This window comes from Euprymna scolopes, chromosome 8, assembly GCF_053919585.1.
Source record: "Euprymna scolopes isolate OS-2025 chromosome 8, ASM5391958v1, whole genome shotgun sequence".
Classification (NCBI taxonomy): domain Eukaryota; kingdom Metazoa; phylum Mollusca; class Cephalopoda; order Sepiida; family Sepiolidae; genus Euprymna; species Euprymna scolopes.
This window is the reverse complement of record NC_136489.1, coordinates 72,005,611-72,021,408: the sequence shown is the minus strand read 5'-3', so window position 1 is coordinate 72,021,408 and position 15,798 is coordinate 72,005,611. Positions and strand designations below refer to the sequence as shown.

Genomic DNA, 15,798 nt, shown 5'->3' with positions numbered 1-15,798 from the left:
ACGTAAATGTATGGTAACATTTAATGCTACTAAGACAATGCGTACTTCCTTTAATAATTACAAGATACTTTCAACTAACTACTTTTATAACTAATAACACCTTACCTGAGGCATTGTTGCCATATTTGACAAGTGCATCTATCAGTAATCCTTCTCTTTTAAACAGAATCCAAAAACAGTTTCCAACATAATAGATCGCACACTATAAACTAAGTTCCAACTCCTGTCTTATCGCCGCAATGTTACATCATTGTGCATGTTTTACAAGTACTTTAATGGAATATGCTCTGACGAACTATTAGCACTTGTGCAAATTCAACGTATTCAACCCGAAAATCAGCAAAATCCCACCCCTTCACTTTCTACTTTGATAGTTACCACTTTTAATTTAATAAAAACGAAATATCAATTTTGAAAAAATCAGAAAATGAATGTAAAACTTATTTCACTGTAAAACTTTAGACTTTTACCCGCTACTCTTATTATAATAAGATGCAGAAACTTAGTGTAACTTAGTGAAAGTGTAATGTGAACTGAATTCCTGCTACTCAACTCCATACATAATGACCTTGGAAGCATTGCCCCAGTGGTAATATGTATTATTTGAGGTGAATAAGAATATTTTAAGTTAACCATATTTGTTTTTAAAACCATAGAAAAACAAACAATATAAAGAAACGTAGATAAATCTATTTTGTTTGCTTGAAAGCAATAAATATTTATTTAACAATATTTACTTTAACGTTTATGAATTTAATATTTTTATAAAACTTTTTCCTCCGTAGGAAGCCGGTTTAATCCACCTAGATTGAGTGCTCTTTTATTAGTTTTTTTAATTACTTACAATGATATGGGTTGTTTTTATCTTTATATATAATAAAAGAGGCGCAGCTTTCCCCTCTGGACCAAAATACCGTAGATTTACAACAACAGATGGCACACACAAATTTATTATGTTTACACAATTAGCCATTAGCTGATTTAACTATAGAACGACATTTTCACACATTAATTCGTAATATTAAAACATTAGATTTAATCCTAGGAGCGACATCGTCATCGTCATAACCTACAGAGGAAGTAGTTCCCATTTTCCCCCTATTCGCCAAGTACTCCCACCATCACACACTTACACCGCGTATTTATGCTCACAGGGGACTTAAATTTAGACCCCTTCCTATGTAACTGATCTATTAATTATCTGGCATAGCGTTTACCTTCCGTTCTTCTATACTAAAAATACTAACATCTCCCCCACTTGTTCCTCACATTTTGATTGGCTGGCACGATCCATTCCCCTATTCATGGATTAGTGGAATTAAAATATCCCCATTTATTTAACGAACACTACGCCAACTTATTGTCCTCCATTACGGATACATACATATAATTACATTCTAGCCAATTATCGCAATCCAACAGTTTGCTTTTTAAGCAACCACCTTTAATTTAGATTTAATTATTCACTTAGTTAAAGTGTAGAAAACTTTACAGCCGAAAATTGTAAAAAGCAAGAAACAACAGCAATATATATATATATATATATATATATATATATAATATTATGCAGTAGAATTTAATTATCTACCAACCTACAGAGACATAGAGAGAGAGAGATACAGACAGACAGACAGAGACAGAGAGATTAAATCATCGTATTGGCAGAGAGAGAAAGAAACGGAGAAAAAGATTAAATTATTGTATCAGCAGAGAGAGAGAAAGATATACATATATATATATATATATATATACAAAGAGAGAGAGAGAGAGAGAGAGAGAGAGAGAGAAAGAGATTAAAACAACGTAACGAATTGACCTCATTTCATTAACGCGTCATTGTTTGCTTTAAATAGAATAAACACAAAACATTATTTCAAAACCGTTTTTGTGACACAGTGGATTGCGGACCCGCGTTATAACCTATGGGTTGCACGTTTGTACCCAACCAAATTACTTTTTTGTTTTTATTATTATTATTATTATTATTATTATTATTATTATTATTATTATTATTATTATCGAATTCATACAGTTATATTGTTTTTTCTTTTTATTTGTTTTTTTTTACATTGAAATGATTCGAAAAAAACTTTTGTTTTTAAGATGTTTGCTTTTATCATTTTTTATATATTGTTTTAGTTTTTATTTTTATTTTTTATTTTTTTTTTTTGTTACGGTGATGTGCGAAATAATTGAAACAAGTATGACAGTCAATACAAAAAAGATGATAAATGATAAATACACGAAATTCGTTTCATTTCCTTTGGATAGGATTCCATGTTTTCGTTCGTAAATAAATTTCTGCTTCTTAATAAAACCAGTCTTCATTACCACAGCTTCAACGGCTAAATGGATGTTGTTGTTGTTGTTTTTTTTTTTTTTTTAGGGGGCAGGCTTCTTACTGCCTCTATTTTTTTTCTTTTTCCCCTTGCTTCTATTTTTGTTTTTTAATTTTTTACGGCTGGTGGTTGCTCAATACCCTTATTACACCATCTCTCTCCACCCGTTCTTGATATTTCGAAAGTCGTTCGTAACATGAAGAGGTTGGGGTTGGGGTTGGGGTTGGGGAGTAGCAACAACCACGACAACAACAACAACAAACGGACTATATTTTTTATCGAGGGAGGCACGCTTCCATCGGGCAACGCCGGTTAGCGGGTATTGCTAGCATATATTTCTTTTAAATTAAATCAGTTTTATAATTTCCTTACAAGGAAATGGGTTCTTTTTCATTTTTATTTCAAAATTGATACAATTTTTTTTTTCAATTAAATCATCTTATATTCTCCAGAGAAATGCTGGAATACGGGACTTGCTAGTAGGTAATAAAACAAGTATAAATGTTGTATTTTAAATTGCCACTTTCTTTTTCTTTTATTGTTTAGATTACATGTGCATTGATAAAATCACAAGTCGACAAAACGTTTCGGAGATGAACTCTACCAATTTCCAAACGGACATAATGGATTGCGAAGAAACATGTTGCAACGCCGAGAGTTGTCTTGGTATTAACTACGAAAACGATACGTGTTTTATGTACGAAGAAGGATTCACCGAGAAAGAAATATTCTTAAAGTTGAACAGTAATATCTTTTCATTCTGAAGTTTTGGATGAGAATTGACAACTCGTACTATTTGGATTATTCAGACTAATATTCTCATTTTGGTTGTGTGTGTATTTTTACAGCGTTTCGGCCAATTTTTCATCCGGCCTTCTTCTTGTGTATTTTCATACTTGGGAATCTTTCTGTTGAACTTGAGAACCCTTACGGAAGCTAAAACCGACCCCCTTATTTAGTCGATGTCTGGCAGAACCAGATCCATCTCAATTTTGTTGACTAAATAATAAAATAATGGTTTAGTGTACGCGTCCGAGTTCGGTAGAAAGATTCTATATTTAAAAGAATATTTGTTTTAATGTACACCTGGAGAAGGCCAATGATTATATACGGTGGATATTATTAAAAGAACCAGATGAGAATAGCTGCTCGAAAAATCTAAATAATACAATTAATTTACTTTTTATTCTTCCTTTTTCTTATTCCAGTTTTTCTATTCTATACAGGGGGGGAGGAAAGTTGCATCACACGAGAATTAGAAGATACAATTTTCCTTCTAGTCATGCAGCTGAGATAACCATGCTCTTTTGATCCGCCCGATATAAATAATACCCAAGAGATGAATTTTAGTCCACGATTTGAAGTTGCTGTTTTGAAATCCAAACCCATAAAATACAATAATACTTCAGCTGATCTAACTGTAATATATTAGGACCCTACATCACTAATGATTAAGTTAGCTAGTATAAATTTTGACAAAGATCATATGATGATAACCCAAAGCTGTAAAACAAGAACGCGTTTCCTTGCGAAACAGCGTTGACATAATAGGTTCATGTAAGTAACTAAATGAGTCCAATTGATTGCTAAATTGTTTTTAAAATTTACATCGTTGTAAGCAAGGTAATCACGGACATTAATAAATGAATACTAACCAAATATTTTCCACATATAAGTAAAGAATAGTATTTGACGAAAATTTAAAATGAGATAGAAATAAGTTTTATGTAATAAAATTACAGTGATAACAATCAGACACATTTTTTAATACGCTAAATTGCTCAGCCATTTTAATTTATAATTATATGCATGGTATAGATAGAACAGTAAGCAAACTAATAAGCTAATAAGCAAAGAGCAGATTACGCACATTATTCACACACATGTTTACTTTAAACCACGAAATTAATGTGCAAAAGTTTTCGATAACCAAACATGCATACAAAACTAAAACTAAGACGATCCATTCTTTAAGAAGATCAATGTAATTATAGAGCAATGTAGTGAATAAATGGCAAAAAAATAAATTACAAAATTCAATTCATTTAATTCAGTTGACATTTACAATTCTTGACAGTATCTGTTTCGTAGCGCAAAACCAATCACTTAATTATTATATCAATCGGTGAATCTATTGTGTTGTGTTCACTGATTGATATAATAATTAAGTGATCGATTTTGCGCTACGAAACATATACTGTCAAGAAATGCAAATGGTAACTGATATAAAGGAATAAATAATAAGGTGGTCAACATCATGAATTTTGGAATATTGTTTTTTTTTCTCATTTATTCATAATATATATAAAGCTAAACGTCTATGTGCGTGTGTGTGTGTGTATGTGTGTGTGTGTCTGGTCACGAATAGGCTCCTATATGGTTGACTATTATAGAAAACTGATCACATATAAAGATAGAAGATGTATCGAGGCACAGGAATGGGTATGTTTGATCTGGCAGAACGGTGGTTCATTAAAATTGTGGGGTCTGCGTTCGCGCCTGGTCTACATAGTATGGAAATAAAAAATTTAAAAATGAAAAAAAAAACGTTTACAAGTGTTTTTGATATAGATGTACATAAGAATACTTTGATAAGTATGTTTTAACTTAAATAGGGATGGTATAATAAAATTGTGGGGTCTGCGTTCGTGCCTGGCCTCCATAGAGTGGAAATAGGCACAAACTTTAATAAAGACTTTTCATATCTATCTGCGAAAGTATACTTTGATAATTAGGTTTCAGTTTGAAGAAAAATGGTATAATAAAATGATGAGGTGTTCGTTCGCGCCTGACCTCCATAGAATGGAAATATGTCACAAAGTTTAAAAAGTTTTTTTTTATATAGATCCACAGAATATTGTGATAAGTATTTCAGTGTGAACAGGTATGGTATAATAGATTATGGGGTTTATCTATTTTATTTATACTTTCATCATATTTTGCTTTGGTCTTGATAACACCAAATTCGAAGCTATCTCTTTACAACCCTTCCTTTTCATAACCTATCATACTTTTATAAATCAGAATCCATTTTCTGTTGGCTGTTTTTGAACCCAGTCAACGACTGGTACTTTTGCTAGTGTATATATATATATATATATATATATATATATATATATATATATATATATATATGTATGTATGTATAATTATAAAGAAGTGAACCATCGCGTAAATTCAATCAACTAAAAAAAAATGGAAACCGGGGTGAGGAAAAGAAAAAAAAAAATTATAATGGGGCAAGTTATATGTACAATTCAATAAAATAAATAAGTCGATTAAAAACGATCGTTAAAATACACCCAAAGCGCTTTTCGTTCAGACTAACATTTTCAAGGGTCATAAGTCTGAAAATTATTATTTTTTTTAGAATATTTAGTAGTGGTATGGAATAAGAGCGGAGAGGAGGTTAAGAGAAAAAAAAAACCTGACTACCCAAATAATTCTAATTGAAGCCGGAGGTTTCTCTGCTTGCACAAAGTATTTTTTTTTTTTATTAAGAAACTTCCAAATTAAAATCGGCACGACCATGAGTTTTTTTACAAGGGAGTCACTATTTATCAATTTTGAGTTGATGACAAGTTTTAAGTTTTGTTGTTTTTTTAATGTTTTCTTCTTTTGCCCTGGCGTGTTTTAAACGCAGTGGGTGAAACTATTTTACTTTCGAGGAGTAGTCACACGAGCCATCTTCAAAGATTTCTCTTTGAGAACAAATTGTGGTGTTATGTGGAGTTTGAGTGACAAGTCTCCTTAGATTTTCAGTACTCTCTGTCACTTTCGATAAACTTTGCAGATGAATTTGCGTTCTCGCAACAGCCGCCTACCATCGATTTCTCGTTAGCAACGACCATTGGTCTTCACTAGAATTTGGGTTACAATAAGCCTCCCCAAGGTTCTAGTCCTCTTTGCAATCATCCAGTGAAGGTCTGACTAGTGTTTTCTCTCCTCGGTCTTTCCATCCTCCTTGACTCTCCTCGCTTATTTGGTGTGGTACCAGTTTATGGTGACCCACACACACATACACACAAACGCAGGGGCGCACAACTTAAAATTACACCGTCCTGGTTTTTGTTTTTGTTTTATTTTTGTTTTATTATTATTATTATTATTATTATTATTATTATTATTATTATTATTATTATTATTATTATTATTATTTACTCACTAGGAATTCTCACACAGATCATCGTCAGAGATTGCTCACTAACAAAGAACGACGGTGTTCCCTGGAGTCTGGGTACTACTGTTGTTGTTGTTGTTGTTGTTGTTGTTTTGCTTTTGTTGTAGCTGTTCCTTGGAGCTTGTGATGCTTAAAATTTCGTTTTTCTTTCTTTTTTTTCTCCCATTAGTCATACATATGGAATACGACGAGAATACAACATCAGAAACGATCTATTCCTGTGTAACAACATCAATATACGAGAAAACAAAAAGCATCTTGCCATCTTATTCAGGTAATTACTACTATTTGAGCAACAATAATGCTATGATGAACGAAATCGAGAAGTTGAGTTTATGCTTGATTAAGTTTAATTGTGTTGTAGGATAGACTTGAATTTTCTCTGCAACATCCCTCAAACTCTAAAAGCATTCCAGTATGTACCTGGCATTAAACAAACTCAAACGAGTTGATATTCTATAAAACCTACAAACAATAACTGATAATATTAATGTTCTATATAGTGATTCATCTCTCATACAAAGGGCAGTTGTCTGTGTGGTTGTATGTTTGTATTTCCAGATTAAACGTCAAAGGTACACAAGAACCCCCTATAAAGTTAGTATTTTTTTAATCATCGGAAAAATATCTAAAATTTAGAAAAAATTATTATTTGGGATTATTTGTATTATTGAATAGTATATAGAATTAAGTACGATTTTTAATGCTATTATGTATTAATACAGCCTAGGAAATCAGGCATCCTTTTTTTCTTCAAATTGAAAAACGCTAACACCGGATTCAATTTATCATTTATCATCTATAGTCTATTAATTTCTAATCTATCTAATCTAATCTATTTCTAATATAATTTATCGATTAATTTATCATTTATCATCCATTCTCATTTCTCTACAAACAAAAAATGTGGGGGGTAAACGTAGTTTTAGTAGTGCTTTGGAGGCATTCTTATTTTTATTTGAGGCTTTAAGTAACGCTCTAAAGGCCTCTTAAGTTTTATCTTTTTACTTCTCACATAAAAAAGGGAAGTTATCTTCTGGGGGAGTGAGAAGCTTAACACTATTTAACATTTTCTATCTAATTTTACCCCCCCCCCCACCCGAGAAACGCTGAGTAGCGCTGCTCGTTTATTTTACAAAGAAAACTTGCATTCACGTATGTAACAGTTTACAGCACAGAAAATACCATCGATGATTTAGAAACTTTGCAGCGTAGGGCTTTAGTATGACTTATGGTGAAATTAATACTTTAATATTTATTTGCTTGCTGTTACAAAGCTCTAGCTCAGGTGTCGGCAACTTCTATCCCACGAACTAAATCCGGCTCTTGAGTGAATTTTATTTGGACCGCCACCTTACTCAGGCATGGTGTAAATATAAACGAACCAAACTACAGTGACCGTTAAGAGATTCAATATATTGTGTCCAAATTAAAGTTATTATTTAAATTTATCTGATAACGGTTGTTACTTTGATTTTTACTTGTCAAAATTTCAACCCAAATGAAAATTTATTTTGTGTGTGTGTGTGTGTGTGTGTGTGTGTGTGTGTGTGTGTGTGTGTGTGTGTGTGTGTGTGTGTGTGTGTGTGTGTGTGTGTGTGTGTGTGTGTGTGTGTTAGGTTTTTGTCTGAATGGGTATGCAATTGTAAGAGGCATGATTGTTTCTCCATCTTAATTTTTTTATATTTTAGCTTTAAGCGATATCGTTTAAAGATATACATATTATATTTAATACTTGTTTTATTTAAACACACAGAAAAGTTATTTACATGTTAAATAACATTTTTGTCCCCCGTGGCAATGTAACCAAAGCTGTTTGCCCCGACTTTTATAGTCAGCATAACTTTTTAGCCCTCGCGCTCCAAAAGGTGGTCGACCCCTATATTAATGCATAGTAAAGTTAGAAAAATACTTTCTTTCATTTTTACTAGTAATTGTTTGAAAAATTAGACTGAAATTAGGTCAAACTGTTGGATTCCTATTACGTTTTTCTTTCTTTCTATGAAGCAGTTGCAAAAGTTTGCGCGTAAATTAGGGAGAGACAGTCGGGAAAGAGGTTGGTTCAAAATGTAACGTTATGGAGAGAGGAGGAGAAAGAATAAGAGAGTTTATTTTAGCCATTGTTGTAGTGTGTCCAACCTACGGATAATAATGAATTCTTTCAGTTACTATAAAGACAAAGAGAATATGTCTCTCGGTATTAGCGCACAATGAAGCAAGAATCTGGCACCTGTGGCAGTCGGACTGATGTATACCACCAATCTCCATTTGTTGTATTTGCTTTTCTGTTCAATATATTTTGTTTCTTTGCAGGACCAAAATAGCCACAAATATTAGACTTTAATTGAATCATGTTTGGTGTCTATTATTTGTACTGAAACTGAGTTGATCAATGTTTGTTTTCCTAGGATATTTGAAAAAAAATTCATAACAAAATACACGTTAAAATATTCCTTTGTTTTGGAGTTATAATTATGTTTAAAACAACATATTTTCATTGATCTAATTAGCTTTTATTAATAACCAAGTAACGAATCTTTAACTTATTTTTTTATCTATTACCCTCACCCTCTCTAATGGTATATTGTTCAGCACACCTGGCGTTCATATTTTATACAATCTCTATCACTTTCGCTTCTCTCACTACTCCTCCTTTTTCTCTCTTTCTTTCTCTATTTATTTATCTCTATCTATCTATCTATTTTATGAAAACAGAAAGTGGATTTTGGGTTTCGACAATCTGATAACTCTGGCTCCCCTTTTTCTGTCCTTTATATTTTACAGTCTATCAGCGACAGAGAGGGAAATCTTGCTGTTTTCTAGATCAGAATCTATTCTATCTAACATTTATCTTTGGCAAAATTTTGATCTTAAAGTAGTATTTTCAGCGGGAGCTCGTTTTTCCTGCAATAAAATTAGCCTTGTGCCACAACTTGTTGCAGTGGAAGCTTGTTTCATACCAGCCAGGGAATCCTACCCACATTTTGATTCGTAAGGGCTTCGGCCCACTCTTTTATCTAAATTAGTTTGGTTCTAGAGGGCCATTCTCACATACATTACATCCTCCTTCATAAGAAACATGGTTTATTGCATCATTAAAACAATTTAACAAACGAGTGGGTGGCATAATAGGTCACATTTTTCATAGTAATTTTTGGAATGTACAGTTTTTCTCAATTTTAATGTAAACAGTACACCATATTTACAAACGATGTTAACAAAAATTGCCAAACGCGTTCTATTTAACATGACTAACGGACCCATTTCTAAACAACATAGTTTAACAATTAGTATGTCAACATTTTAAAAACTTACGAAACTGTTTAAGCGCTGCCTTAAGGAGAAGTGCTTTCCGATTCCCTGGAAGACCTCATCAGTTTGCCTTGTATTTAAGAATTCAGGTGATAAGTCCTCTCCCTCTCAGTACAGACCAATAAGTCCTGTGTGTTATGAGTAAGTTGCTGAAATCCATATTAAATAGAGAAATAGTCAACCACCTCAGCAGAAATAACCTTCTTAGTGACACACAATATGGTTTCCGCTCTGCAAGATCTACCGCAGATGTGCTGACGGTTATATCTCACAGGATTAGTGAATCTCTTGACAAAGGCTTCCTTTCTAGAGCAATTGCTCTTGACATATCAAAAACCTTCGACAAGGTATGGCATAAGGGTTTACTTCACAAGATTTCCAGCTACGGTATAACTGGAAATGTTCTCAATCATTAAATCATTTCCCTCCAATAGGCTCATAAGAGTAGTGGTAGATGGACAAAAATCAGAGGCCTGCAGTATTAATGCTGGAGTCCCTCTGGGGTCAATCCTGGGCCTAACTCTCTTTCTGATCTACATCAATGACCTCCCTAAACACATACTTAAATCATTCGTTGACATCTATGCTGATGACACGCCCATCTACGGCAACACATCAAAGGCTGTAAATGATAAATTCTCTCTGATTCTCTCTCCTCTGATCTCGAGCGCGTGGTTCAGTGGGGGAAGAGGTGGCTGGTTACCTTTAATGCATCTAAAACCAAACTCCTATCTTTACATCATCAACGCTCTGATCCCCATCTGGCATCAATTGTGATGAATGGCTCTCGTCTGGGAGAGGCTCCGTGTTTTGACAAGCTTCTGGGTTTGACCTATACTCCTGATCTGAAATGGAACACGTACATCAAGTCTTTGCCAAGGTCGCTGGAAAGATGTTGGGATCCTTCTACCGCTCCAGAAGATATCTCATTACTGATGCAATTCTCTATCTATATAAAAGCCAAGTACGTCCAAGGATGGAATACTGCTGCCATATCTGGACAGGAGCTGCTAAAAACAGCCTATCCTGCCTTGACAGAGTACAAAATAGACTTCGTGGCTTAGTGGGGGATGCCCTTTTCTCTACCTTGCAACCTCTCTCCCACAGAAGAGGCGTTGCGAGCCTATCCTTGTTTTATCGTTATTTCCATGGCAGGTGCTCGTCTGAACTCCAATCTCTGGTTCCCCCTCGCTAATCATTCACGAAAAACACACGTCTAGCCGAATCCACTATGAAAAATTTCCCCCACTCCTTATCTGTGCCTAAATCAAAACGGGGATTCCATGAACAAAGCTTCTTTCTTAGAACTGTACGCCTGTGGAACTCTGTTCCGTCTGCCTGCTTCCCACCTGACTACAACTTGGATGTCTTCAAGTCCAACGTTAACAAATTCCTAATGAACCGCCCCCTTAAGTAAACACTTCATCAAATCTCCACACTAACGTAATGTACTTGCAGTAACCTTTATCCCTGAGTAGCTTCCGGACCTTGATAAGTGGTGACCACTGTGTAAAAAAAAGATAAAAAAAACTCATAAAGAAACATTTTTGGTTGTCGTACATAATCGCCATTGTTTTAAAGAATGTTATCCTCAATTTAATCAATTTTCAACCAGCAGTGGGGGACAAAATAGAATATAATGTGACAAACTTTTTGATTTTTTTTAACATTTTGTGCCCGTTATTATTATTATTATTATTATTATTATTATTATTATTATTATTATTATTATTATTATTATATTGGCTCCCAAGGAGCTTTCAAACAGGCCATGAAAGATTTCTCCTTGAAAACAACCTGTGGTGTTCCCTGCAAGCTGAGTGACAAGAAGTCTCCTCAGATTTCCAGTACTCTCTACCTTTTTCGATAACATTTGCAAATAAATTTGCGTTATCGCAACAGCTACTTACCATTGATTTCTACATGGCAGTGGCCATTGGTCTCCACTGGAATTTGAGTGGCAATAAGCCCAGTTCTCTTAGCACTGGTCCAGTAGAGGTCTGATCAGCGCTCTCTCTTCGGTTTTTCCATCCTCCTCGACCCGTCCGTTATTTGGCATCACTATTTGGGGGTGGGGTGATGGGTTAATGGGAGAGGATGGGTGAGGAGATAGAGAATTTGTAGATATGCAGCTTCAATATTCTTGGTTCCATGTAACACTTCTTTATGTTTTGCTTCTGCAGCAGTTTGTCTAGCCCGCACATGTGGCTCATGTGTATTAGTCTCCACATTCAAGAGGTTTCCTTAATATTTCAGCTGTTTTCATTATTGTTATTCGTTGTATTTTTCCAGTCATTCCTCTGATTCCAATTTCTATCATTCTTTTTTCAAAATTTTTCGGAATTGTTCCTAGTACTCCTACTATCATAGGTATTATTTTGATATTCTTCATCATCCAAAACCCTTTCAGCTCTCTGGCTAGCTCTGTGTACTTGCTCCGTTTCTCCTTTTCTTTTATATTCACCCTGTGGTCAGCTGGAACAGCAAAGTCTACGATTTGACAGGACTTTTCTTTCTTGTTAATTATTACGACATTATGTTTTCTTGCCTAGATGGGTTTATCCGTTTGTATGTCTATGTCACATAGGATTTTGTGATTCTCATTTTCAAGTATTGTTACCGGTTTAGTTGCTTACATAATTTTTAGTGTATTGCCCTCCCGACTTAGTCGTTCCTGTTCTTTTGAGTCAGTTTGCAGCATTCGCTTACTATATGGTTTATCGTTTCGTTTCTTGTCCACAGAGTCTGTATCTGCTGTTTTCTTGTGCTTTGTCAATCTTTGCTTTAATGTGGTTGGTTCTTATTGAGTTATCTTGTGCTGCACTTATTAGGTATTCAGTTTCTCGGTGTATGTGTCCTTTTCGCATCCATGTCCAGGTGTTCTGTTATTCTCATCTTTTGTCATTCTTATGAATCTTCCGTGTAGTTGCTTCTATTATTATTATTATTATTATTATCATTATAATTATTATTATTATTATTATTATTATTATTATTATTATTATTATTGTTATTATTATTATTATTATTAAGTAGTAGTTGTTAGAATATTTCACACTGGTTATTATCGGTAATTGATCTCTAACAACAACCTGTGGTGATCCCTGGAGTCTGAATGACAACAAGTCTCTCAAGATTTCCAGTACTCTCTATCTCTTTCGTTAACCATTGCGATTGCGTTATAGCAACAGCCACTTACTATTGATTTCCCTGGCATTTGGGATGCAATAAGCCACTCGAAGGTCCGATACTCACTGCACTATTCCAGTGGATGTTTGGCTAATCTCATCGACCCTATAACCCTTTATGACTATTTTATTAAGTATCATGTAAGGTTGACATGCTTAGGGGATCATGGGGACAGGTTATAAGATTTCTTGCAGTTTCGATTCTGTATTTGTTGTTTGCTTTATTTATTTTTATTTGTTTGTAGTGACTTCCATGTGGCTGGTTAGTGTTCGTAGTTTATGTGTTTTCGGTTCCGCATTCGAGGATTTTCCCAAAGATTTCAGCTGTTTTCATCATTGTTGTCAGTTGTATAATCGCAGTTTTCCCTTTAATTGTAATTTCTCTTAGTTTTTTTCCAGATTGTTCGGATACCTAGTGCCTGTATGATGTTCTCAGATGGTCGTTTAAAAATCCTTGTGGGGCAGTTCTATGCATGTCACCTTTTGTCTACAAGCAACTATTAAATATCAAAGACAATTACTCATCCCCAGAATGCACATGAATAATGCATATTTTGTGAACAAAAACATTTTCATTTCGTTTGTGTACCATTGTTTATGATTATCTCATCTTAACAATCGCAATGTTGGGCGTTTATTTGTGTTGGTTTTTTGTTCTTTACAGAAATTGCATATAATGCAATCTATTGCATTATTGGTGTTTACCTGATGTTTACATTTCTTGTTTATTATAAAAGCACATGTTGTTGACTTTTATGAACTCGAGCTGACGGGTGTCAAAATAGCATGCGTATGATTCACGCCAGTAAAAGTTATGATATATATATATATATATATATATATATATATATATATATATACATATATATATATATATATATATATAAAGCTAACATGTTTATACATAATGTACTCATGATATTATGCATATATATATATGTATATATATATATATATATATATATATATATATATATATATATATGTATATATATATATACATACATTTTCTACTGGATAAAGAAGTACCAGAAGAGAGATGTATAGTTTTAAAAGTAATTCCATAATTAGTTCTGTTCGAAAAAGATCTCTATTCCCTGATTAGAAACTTTGAATTCCACAAAACCAAACACTATTTAAAAAAAAAAAAAAAAAAAAACTTGACAGCATCGTAAGGGAAATTAATAAATCAAAAGATATTCTTGTTAAGGCTGATAAAACCAGGAATTTCTATAAAGTAGACAAGCATAATATAATAACGTAGTACATACGAATTTGATAAAGGACTATCACAAGGTAAACAATAGTAACCTTATTGATTTGATAAATAAGCACAGCAAGAAAATTACAGATGAATTACAAATCAGCGATAGGGTCAACAAGCTTAGAAGTAATAAAGCATATATCCTTCTAAAGGATCATAAACCTAGCTTCCACACAAACCACAAGATTGATCAACCCCACTAGACCTGTAAAAGAATATTAGAATCGGGAATTAAAACAGCAATTCAAGCTGAACCAATGGATAAACACAGCGAATCCCGTGAAATAGTTCATCGGCATTGCAAACAAGAAAAATGTGCTTTTGCGCAATTTGACATTATGGATTATTACCCATCAATCACAAAGGATCTTTTTGAAAAGGCGATCACATTTGCTAAGGCCCATACCAATGTCTCCGATGATGATATTGAAATCATTATAAAATGCCGTATAGCTGTTCTTGTCTGTAATGGTGAACAGTGGGCTAAAAATGGATAAAATGATTGGGGGGGGGTTAATGGGGTCGTTGGACTCTGCAGAAGCAACGGATCTCGTGGGACTTTATATCCTTTATAATTTAACAAAAATAACACTATTGATGTGGGTGAAATAGGCTTATATCGAGATGATGGGCTAATAATTGTAAGGGACGCTCCATCCATAGCTTTGAGCCCCGAAGGGGCATAGGCCATCTACAACGTTGTAGATACTTTTGTAGCGACTGAGTTCTTTTTACGGGGAGAGGGTGCTGGCCCCACGTCCAACCTTCCACGAGGTACATATAGCGCCTAGCCTTCCCAAATGGTCACCCATCTGGTACTGGCCAGGCTCAATGTTGCTTAACTTCGGTGATCTAGTGAGAGCCGGTGTGTCAACGTCATTGTGCCGTACGTAAGAGACGCTACAAGTGTAAAATGTGATCGACTTAGAAGGACTTCCATTTCTAGTAATAAATAATTTTACCAAAAATTCTTCATAAGTTTTGGTTTCGGTTTCGATTATAGCTGATTTCACTTAAATCATCTAATTTTTAATGAATAATTTTACCAAGAATTCTTTATATGTTTTGGTTTCGGTTTGGATCATAGCTGATGCACCCAAGGCATATGGATATATATATTTTTTTAAATGGCAACTTTATAACATATAAAAATCGATAGAACATTAACTCTATAATATTATATACGAAATCTGCAAGAATTAAAATATCATATTTAAGCATACGTTACGACCGGACTACGCCGGGCGTCCTTGCTAGCTTAGATGAATACTTTTGCAGTTTTAACAAAAGATCTACAATAGTATCAGAGCGTCTCAATTTACGCTGAACATCCACAGGATGCCAACATAGAGCCATCATATTACATGCGTAAGAGTCCACTGTGGAATTTCCACAGGTCCCGCTAGCTGCTATTATTATTATTATTATTATTATTATTATTATTATTATTATTATTATTATTATTATTAATAATAATAATAGTAAATATTCGAATAAATTCCATACTTAATTCAA

At 33.8% G+C, this 15,798-nt stretch overlaps 1 protein-coding gene across 2 annotated transcripts in view; it reads left to right on the top strand.

The window, feature by feature from the left end:
- LOC145283616 (uncharacterized) overlaps window positions 1–15,798 on the top strand; it is a 104,920-nt gene that overhangs the window by 88,439 nt on the left and 683 nt on the right. For both annotated transcript variants that reach the window (XM_080132558.1, XM_080132557.1), the window contains exons 4-5: window positions 2,886–3,083; window positions 6,689–6,793. In XM_080132558.1, coding sequence (XP_079988684.1) covers window positions 2,886–3,083; window positions 6,689–6,793 — 303 coding nt within the window. The remainder of the gene's footprint in view (window positions 1–2,885; window positions 3,084–6,688; window positions 6,794–15,798) is intronic.